This window comes from Pan troglodytes, chromosome 4 (assembly GCF_028858775.2).
Source record: "Pan troglodytes isolate AG18354 chromosome 4, NHGRI_mPanTro3-v2.0_pri, whole genome shotgun sequence".
Lineage (NCBI taxonomy): Eukaryota > Metazoa > Chordata > Mammalia > Primates > Hominidae > Pan > Pan troglodytes.
In genome coordinates, this window is record NC_072402.2 from 148277517 (window position 1) to 148286532 (window position 9016).

General features: G+C 52.4%; 1 protein-coding gene across 18 annotated transcripts in view; it reads left to right on the plus strand.

Annotated features, from left to right (window-relative positions):
- NDST1 (N-deacetylase and N-sulfotransferase 1) overlaps positions 1-7682 on the plus strand; it is a 72365-nt gene extending 64683 nt beyond the window's left edge. For 8 of the 18 annotated variants that reach the window (XM_016954053.4, XM_016954052.4, XM_016954051.4 and 5 more), the window contains 2 exons: positions 1239-1380; positions 2690-3749. In XM_016954053.4, the coding sequence (XP_016809542.1) occupies positions 1239-1380; positions 2690-2809 (262 nt within the window). In that variant the 3' untranslated portion in view covers positions 2810-3749. Of the gene's footprint in view, positions 1-645; positions 828-969; positions 1181-1238; positions 1381-2689 lie in introns of those variants that run through there. The other 10 variants (XM_063811585.1, XM_016954056.4, XM_063811587.1 and 7 more) reach the window with 5 other exon arrangements.
- The last annotated feature ends 1334 nt before the right edge of the window (positions 7683-9016 follow it).

Sequence of the window (9016 nt, forward strand, 5' to 3'; positions counted from 1 at the left end):
TGGGGTGTTCTCTTTGGTCTGGGCTGAACATTTTCAGAGTGTTTTATGTAAGTAAATTAGATCAGTAATGAGCAGCCCTAATTCCCACAAGATTTTCTTAGCATTAGCTTTTTTTTTTTTTAGACAGGGTCACTCTGTTGCCCAGGCTGGAGTGCAGTGGTGTGATTTTGGCTCACTGCAACCTCAACCTCCCAGGCTCAAGTGATCCTCCCACCTCAGCTTCCCGAGTAGCTTGGGACCGCTGTGGGCCATGGTGTCAGAGATGCCTGGGTTAGGGCCCCACATCCATTTCCTCAGCCTTTCAAGCCTCACTTTCCTCATCTGTAAGTTGGGGATAAAGATAATAATCCCTGCGTCCTGAAGGTCACTGAATTGAATGAAAGCTTCATGTGGGGCTCTTAGCTGAGAGCTTGGCATGCACTAAGTGCTAAATAAATGGTAGCTGCTATTGTCCTTGTCATCATCATCATCACCATCATCATTGTCATCGTCTATACCTATCCTATGACCCTTTCAGAAATCTCTGTTCTCCTTCGCTATTCATGGGAATTCTGTTTTCTTGATGCCCTCATGCTCAAGAATCTCCTCATAGTTCCTGATCCAGGGCTAAATTCTAATGTCAGTATTCCTCCCTTCCCATAACAGCTTCGGATCTCATATCCCAAAAATGCCTTTGAAGACAGGATGATGTTGGCAGTCTTGCTGTGTCATTTCTGAAGTTTACTCCAAAAAATGAAACTCTCCAGTGATAGGCATGCTTAAGTGCAGCTGTGGATACTGCATGTTTTGATAAAGATGAAATTTATTAAAAAGCAAAAGAACCTCCACTAAACACCCCTCTCCCCATTGACGCTGGGAGGGGTAAAGAAGGCTTCTTGGGTTTAAAAAAAAAAAGAGTTACTCAGCATTGAGAATGCTCAGAAAAGATTTCCCAGAACACTGAAGGGTGGGAAACTGTTCATGTTGTAGATTGCTGAAGCGGCTGTGGCTGGTCGGGCTGGAGGAGAGAAGACTCAGAATGTGCGAGCTGCCCTTTGCCGGAAGTAGGACAGGCACGTTTAGTGCAGCCTAGGACACATTTGATCCCACAGATGGCACATAGCTTCTGACAGTCCATGTGGGTTCAAGAGCAGTAGATTCCCTGGGCTCTGCCATTCCTGGGGTCCATGAACATGGCTTTAAGGTCGGAAGTGGGTGGCTGAGCCAGCTCCCATCCAGAGACTTTCCCACTTGCACAGGTTTGATCCAAAGAAAGGATTTTGGTGCCAACTGCTCGAAGGAGGAAAAACCAAGTGTCTGGGCAAAAGCAAGGGCCGGAAATATCCCGAGATGGACTTGGATGTAAGTGGTGGACACACTACCTGTAGCACCTGCATAAGGGTAAGGGGTCCCTGTATGGAGTTGAGGGGGATTCTCTTTCCTTTACCATGCACTCAGCACGTTCATGGCCTTAGCATTTCTTGGACAGTATTTGTAAGAGGAGGAAAATGGGGGCTGGGACATGGTGGGTCAGAACTGATTTCGTCAAACAAGTGTTGGTTACCTTCTACTAAGGGCTGAGTGCTGTGGGGTTTTGAGGATGAGCCAGACATGTTCTCTGCCTTCAAGGAACTCCTGGTCTTGGAGGGGTGTGAGTCCCAACACCACTAAGTAGAATACAGGCAGAGAGTGCTGCGCGCAGTCAGAGAGGGCACACGAGTGCTATGGGAATTCAGAACAAGGGGATGTCGCTTGAACCTGAGAGGGGTAAAAAAGGCTCCTTAAAGGAGGGATGGGGGTCTCTGGAGTTGCGCCTAGAAGGATGACATCCATTTTATAGGATTTGGACATATGGAATGGGAGGGTAGGTAAGAACAGCATGTGTAAAAACATAGGGGGAAGAAAGAAATTTTAAAAATATATAGAAAAAGGGTCACAGACTGGGGGTCTTGTTACTTCCTCCTTTTCCTAATTGCTTCTGTTTTTGTTTTGTTTTGTTTTTGAGACAGGGTCTCGTTCTGTTGCCTAGGCTGGAGTGCAGTGGCATGATCATGGCTCACAGTAGCCTCGACCCCCTGGGCTAAATCGATCTTCCCGCCTCAGCCTGCCATAGTGCTGGTATTATAGGCGTGAACCACCGTGCCTGGCCCTGGCCCTGCCCCGCCTTGGGTTTTGATTATTAATTCTCCCTCCTCTCCCTATCAGAAGAATTTTGACTTAGTGAGCTATATTTTGATGCTCCTGCCAACTGGGAGTTCACTATTGGAGGCTACCATTTAGAAGGAGATTGTGGATAAATAAGAGGTGTATGGGGGGTGGTGCCAGCAGCGTGGTGGGTTTTTTGTTTTTTTGTTTCCTTTTGAGACCAAGTTTCGCTTTTGTCACCCAGGCTGGAGTGCAATCACGTGATCTTGGCTCACTGCAACCTCCGCTTTCCGGGTTCAAAAGATTCTCTTGCCTCAGCCTCCCGAGTAGCTGGGATTACTGGCACCCACCACCTCACCCCGCTAATTTTTGTATTTTTAGTAGGGTTTTACCATGTTGGCCAGGCTGGTCTTGAACTCCTGACCTCAGGTGATCCACATGCCTCGGCCTCCCAAAGTGCTGGGATTACAGGCATGAGCCACCGTGCCCGGCCGAGCATGGCGATTTTTAGAGGAGGTCACTCTTAAGTCAGTACACAAGGTCTGAGCTTTCCTTCCCGTTACAGTCCCGAGCCTTCCTGAAGGACTATTACCGGGACCACAACATCGAGCTCTCCAAGCTGCTGTATAAGATGGGCCAGACACTTCCCACTTGGCTACGAGAGGACCTCCAGAACACCAGGTAGCCGTGGCCACCACAGCCAGACTGAACGTTTGTGACAGCTGGGACATCCCACCACACGCTGAGCCAGACCTGCAGAGTGGGAAGCTGGGCCAGGGCAGCTGCGCACTTATGAGCAATACTCTGTGGAGGTCCGGTGGGGCTGGGGGAGCACCCAGGCGGGTCTGCAAGCACCTCGGAGCACCCACCGCTGGGTCTGCGGCCTACGGGACCTCCCTCGCCAGCAGAGGTCCATTCCGTTCCCAGCCGCTCCTGGGGAGGCCGCTTCCTGGTAGGAGGGAGTCCACGAGACTCTTTTCTGTCCCTCACTGTGTTCCGCCGACTGTCCCCTCTCATCACCCATCACTCCCTGCTTCCGCAGGGCGCCCCTCAGTATTCGCTGCCATATGTCCCTGTCCTCCAGGCTGTAGGGGAGGAGAGCCTGGCGCGGGGAGACAGACTGGACATTTCCCTGTTTCGAGCCAGGCTCTTCCAAGGGGCCAGCTGGGTCCCTGGAGTCAGTCCTAGGCTGGATGGGAGGGTGGCCACCTCAAGAGGACTCCCAGCCTCCACATCTGGTTCCTACCTTCACATCTCACCCTCCCGTTCTGGGGAAGAATCTCTGGTTCCTACAGTATCCACTCCATCCTCAAGGTTTCCCGCAGGGCCTTGGGGCACTGCCTTGCCATCGGGCCCAGTTCTCCGGGCCCCACCTGCACCCCTTTCTTCCCCCTGGGATATGATGTGTGGTGTTTCCTGTGGTAAAAGACTGAGGCAGGCCAGGGGTCTGCCAGTAACATGTTCCCATGTACAGACACGGTCCCCACACCCTCCCGGCCTCAGGCCCAGGCAGACGTGGGCGAGCTGGTGAGACTGCCAGCCACGGCTTTGCTCAGCCACCTGTGGCCGAGGGCTCTCAGAGACCCCCTTAACCTCCCAAATACTAAGAAGCTAAAATATTTTAATATTTTGTTTTTTTTTTTCTTGGTGCCAGAGTTTATACCCTGGGTGCTGGGGTCGCACTGTGTTTTATATATATATATATATATAATGTGTATATATATATATTCTATTTTTTTTGGTTGGGTTCGTTTTTAATTCAGTCCTACAAAATGGTGGTAAGCCCCAGTCTCAGGGGTCGCCCTGTCTTAGAGCTAGAGATGAGGTGGCAGGGAGGGAGGCTGTGTCCTCAGTGGCCTGGGGCTGAGCAGACCTTAGGAAGGAGCCCTCCCCAGTGCCGTGGCTGCTCTGGGGCTACCCCAGGTGAACAGAGGTGGTGAGATGCGCAGGGAAGACCAGCTCTCTCCAGGACATCGGGCTGCGTGAAGTCCAGTGACCCTGAGGGGATTTTGGCCAAAGGAAACAGCCAGGGCTGGGCTAGGAGAGCTGGGGTCAAAAGCTGCCCCACCCACTCTCCCTCACATGGTGCTAGGCTGGGAGCTGCCCTGAGAGCTGGGATGCCCACCAGGGCCCACAGAACTGTCTCCAGGCCCTTGTAGACAGTGGGATCTCTGGGCTGATTTCTGGTTGGGGTCTGCTCCTACCCCACCCCATTTAACAATGTGAAGTGACTGAGGCTGGGGTGCCTCTCCCTGGCCCCCTCCAACTGCCAAATTCTGCTTCCCTCTGAACCCCAGGAAATACTTTCTGGAGAGCCTTGTCTTGTTCAGAAGACTCTAGCATCTTGGGGCTGGAAGGTCCTTTGACGGGTATGAAACAGGTCCAGAAAGGGGAGGTGGCCTGCTTGGCCGACATCATGGAGCCAGCTGGGAGCAGGGCTGAGCGTTGAACCCGAGGCTCCCGGTTCCAAGTCCCATCGTGCTCCTCTTCCAATGCCACACTGCCTCTGAGCCCATCCTTGGGACCCTACTCTGTGCCAGGTTCCTGTCCCTTCCTCCGTCACAGCATGGTCATTCCAGGATATGGGGACAAACCACTCCTTCCCAGCCAGGGTGCCTTTGAGCCTTCTCATTCCGAGGTCTGCGTTTGCATCCGTGTCATGTTCTCCCTCGAGGGGTCCTTCCCCAGCCTGTGGAGGCCTGAGTCTGTTCTGAGCTGATTCCCTTTTCTCCAGTTCTCTGCTGGGATGAAGAAAGTTGGACACTCAGTGGGACCAGCTGCAGGTGGTTTCACTGTGTACACAGCAGTGTCCCCATCATGCCTCTCAATGGGGCCTGCAAGCCTGGGAACTTGGGCATCGTTGGGCCAGCAGGATGAGCAGCAAAGGGTCTGAGGACAGGGTGGCATGTCTGCTTGTGTGCTCATGAAGACATGCCCATGCCATGGAGCCAGGGGCTTCTAGAGAGGGGCAGTGACTTCCAGAGTCCCATCTGTCAGTGAGGGGACTGGGCTGCGGGATGGGTGAGGATCTTACAGCTCCCAGGTTCTGAAATCTACCCTCTAGGCCTGGAGGCCTCTCTCGCAGAGTGTGGAAGGCAGGAGAGGCGGGCTGGCCTAGGGCAGGAGCTCCACTTCTCTTCTGCCTCTGGCTATGGGAAGGAGCAGGCGGTTGGAAATCCTGTGACAGCAGAGATCTTCTGGATTTTTGCCTGGACCCTTCTGCAAGCCTGGGGACTGGACCTGCCACATGTTCCAAGTCCGTCTGCCTAGGTCGCTGCTGCCACTTCTCCTCTCACTAACAGACCTTTCTTGAAGACCCACTAGGTCCAGACACTGCCGGGACTTGCAGGTATGGGGGGTAGAAGGAGAGGCAGATAAGCTGCCTGGGGGGCTGTCAGCTAATGGGTACACGGACACCCCCTCCCGAGAAGAGAAGCCACAGATGAGTGGGCCAGCGAGGCCAGTCTTCAATGTCCACCAATTCACTCTAAGCATTTGGCCAAAAAAAGGAGAGAGAAATAACTGAAATTGTTCAGGTGGCTCCACCGTCTATTCTGTGGTCCCCTCCATGAGCCTTTGCCCCAGGGTGGGTGCAGGTGCGAGTGTCACCTGCAGCTGCCTCAGTCATTCAGGGTTCCAGAGCCTTCTGTGGTGGAGCATCCTGCTGCTTGGAGGATGAGTCTGAAGTTTAAAAAATGGGCCTTTTCTGAGCCCCCCTGATGAGCAATCAGTGCTTCTGGGCCCAGCTAAGGAAGCCATCTGTTCCCAGCAGAGGAGAGCTGCTGCGCTGACCTGCAGAGGTTGGTGGTCCCAGCACAGAGCTCTGCCCATGGGCTTGTTAGTGGGAAAAGCAAATACAACAATGTTTTACCAAACATTTAATTGTGAATGCCCACTCCCCAGCATCTAGATCTAAAATTATTAACATTTTGCCACATTCTTTTTCTTTCTCTGTGTACGTATATGTTTTCTCTGTCCTAATTTAAAAGTACATTGCAAACTTCATGAAACTTGATCCCTGAAAGCTTCAGCCTGCATCTCCTAAGAGTTAGGGCATTGTCCTACACATTGGCCCAGTATCACAGCCAAGACGAGAAGTCATTTCCCAACGATGTCTGCTATCTAATCTGTATTCAAATCCCCCCAGTTGTCTCCCAGGTAGCTTACGTGTCTGGTTTTGGAATCAGCATCCAGTCACGGTGCACACATTGCATTTTCTAACTATGTTTTTAAAACCTCTTTGAATGCGGAAAGGTCTTCCCTCAGCTCACTTTGAGTTTTTAAATGACATTGTTTTTGAGGCCCTAGGCCTGCTATCTTGTTGAAGCCCCACATTCTGAATTTGTCAGATTGTTTGCTCATGGTGTCGCATAACCACTTCTTCTATCCCCTGTACTTTCAAGGATAATTTAGGCTACATGAGATTTTGCCTTTTGTGCTGACTTGACAGCTTCACTTCTGCCTAAGATGCGCCTCCACTGTCACCTGTACCAAGTGCCAAAACAGCAGAGGGGCCAGTTAGAGCAAGAGCTCTGGGGGGGCCGGAAAGTCTCCCTGGAGAAGGCCGTAATATCTGGGCCTTGGAAGGAAGGACACAGGGCTCTGGAAGGAGGAGGCTGCATGCCTGAAGGCTGGGCCTTCGACCCTGGGGATGGGCCACAGGGCACCAAACACATCATATGTCTCTTTCTATTTTGGGGTCCCAGGGTTTTCATTTCCTGGAGGCCCGTGGTCTGTGTGCACTGGAGCAGAGCCAGGCTCTCGGTTGCAGCAGGGAAAAGCCTACATGGGGAACTGCCTCCCGCAAGCTGTGGTGTGAGAAGAGCCCTGGCTGGCAGCAGGAGCTGTGAAATTTCATCCCAGCCGGGTGCATTTAGTAGCTGCCTGACCATCTTCCTCCCAGGCCCTCAATTTCTTCATCTGTAGAATGAGCAGATAGGGGCCACAGCAGGGATTTTCACACATCAAAGGAGGCAGCTCTGCTCTAGTTGATGTGAGGATGAGGGGGGGCCTAGACCCCCTGCTGCCCAGGCCCTTGAGGCAACACTGGGTTCCTGGCTTGACAGCTCTGGGCTGGCTGCCCTTGCCAGCTCAGACGGCTGGCGAGTTTTCACCTTCCCCAAGGGACGGGCATAGGGTTTTGTGGGGTCAATGCCAGGAACCTGGGGGAAACTGGATGCATTTTATCCTAAGAAGTTCATCCCTCCTGCTCTTCCTGTTTCCGGCCCCGGAGGAGAATGAGGGAGGAGAGGGTTTTCCATGACTGTGTTAGCTTTTATTATTAGCAAGAGGGCTCCTTTTGTAATTTGTGCATGAAATTCATGTCATTTCCTGGGAGAGGAGAGGGCCGGCTGGAGAGGGTGGGGGGCACATTGGGGAAGCAGGCAGAGGTTTCCTTCCCTTGTAGGGGGGTGGGGAGAGTGGGGAGAGGGGGTGCTACCCAGTTCGCCTGATGAGGGCTCTCGAACCAGCCGTTTTGGGTTGTGTTAAAGGTGAGACCTTCCTCCATTAATGTACAATCTCGAACTAACTGCTAATAAAGTGGGGTTCTGTTTGTACACGTTGGTCCTGTCTGACCTTTTTGCAAGGCCCGCAGGGAAGGGTGGAGTAGGAGTGTTTGCATGCACGGCCAAAGCCCACTTGTCCCTGCCACCTCAGGCATGCACACGTGCCCACATGTATGCACACACCTATACACATGGTGACTTGGTCAACGCAGATCATTTTCACTGGGTTATAAATGGAAGATTTCCCAGATACAGCAGAGGCCTATCCTAGGGCAGCCACAGGGGGCATCTCAGGTGATAGAAGCCCTCAGACAAGCTGGATTGCTCAGAAGCCCTGGGTGTTGGGCACTGGACCGAGAGGAGACTTGGGGCCTGGAACAATTTCTGCTACTAATGTATATGTAGCTGGGGGCAAGCCACTTTTGCTGTTTTATCCCATTTCCCTCACCTTTTAGACGCATGGAGGGAGTTGGACTCCATGGCCTCACTTGAAGAACTTGCCTAAAACATGCAGATTCCCAGGTCTACTTCCAGAGATTCAGCTCCAGCAGATGTGGGGTGGGGCCCAACATCTTTAAGGAGCCCTCCAGTACACTGAGGAATTTATAACGAGCCCTCCAGTACACTGAGGCAGCCCAGTGTAACTCTGGCTCAGAGTGGGAAACTCTGGCTCAGATCCATGGTTCCTATGGGTTCTAATTAATACGGAGAGCCCCACTGTCCAGGAAAACTTAGGGTAAAACAAATGACTGAAGCCCTCACAGCCTAATTGAGGGCCAGACTCGAGATTTGCCTGGAGAAGGAGAGTTCACAGGTAGGGGCCCAGGCCAGTGTCTGCAATGCAGGTGATCAGACATGCTCCTTCACAATCCCCTTGGGAAGCTTTAAACAATATACATTCCTGGGCTTCCCCAAAATCTGCTCACTCAGAACCTCTGGGGTGGGACCCAGCACTGTGTACTTTAACAGACTTCTTGGTGTTCAGGGAAGTTTGGGAACACTGAATCAGGCCACCATGTTTGTCAGAGACGGTACCCAGAAATGTGCACAGCTTCTGAGGGACAGAGGAGGGGCATGCTGGGGACACAGCTGGGCAGTCCTGCTTCCCAGGACCCAGTATGTTCAAAGTGAAGTACCACAGTGCCACCTCTGATGGCACAAGGGCAGCACCTGCAGAGCCCTCTTTGTAGTTCGTCAGCTGGGAGCTTGGTTTGGGTCAGGTGGCCCTCACCAGCAAGAACACAGCTGGAGGCTGCATGGACAAGAGCAGATCCAGAGGCATGGTGCAGAAAGGTGACTGTGCCAGCTGAGGGGTCAGCCTGCAACAGGGATTTTTGAATTTACATACAGCTGAGATTCTGTTTTGAAAGAATCACTTAATTGAA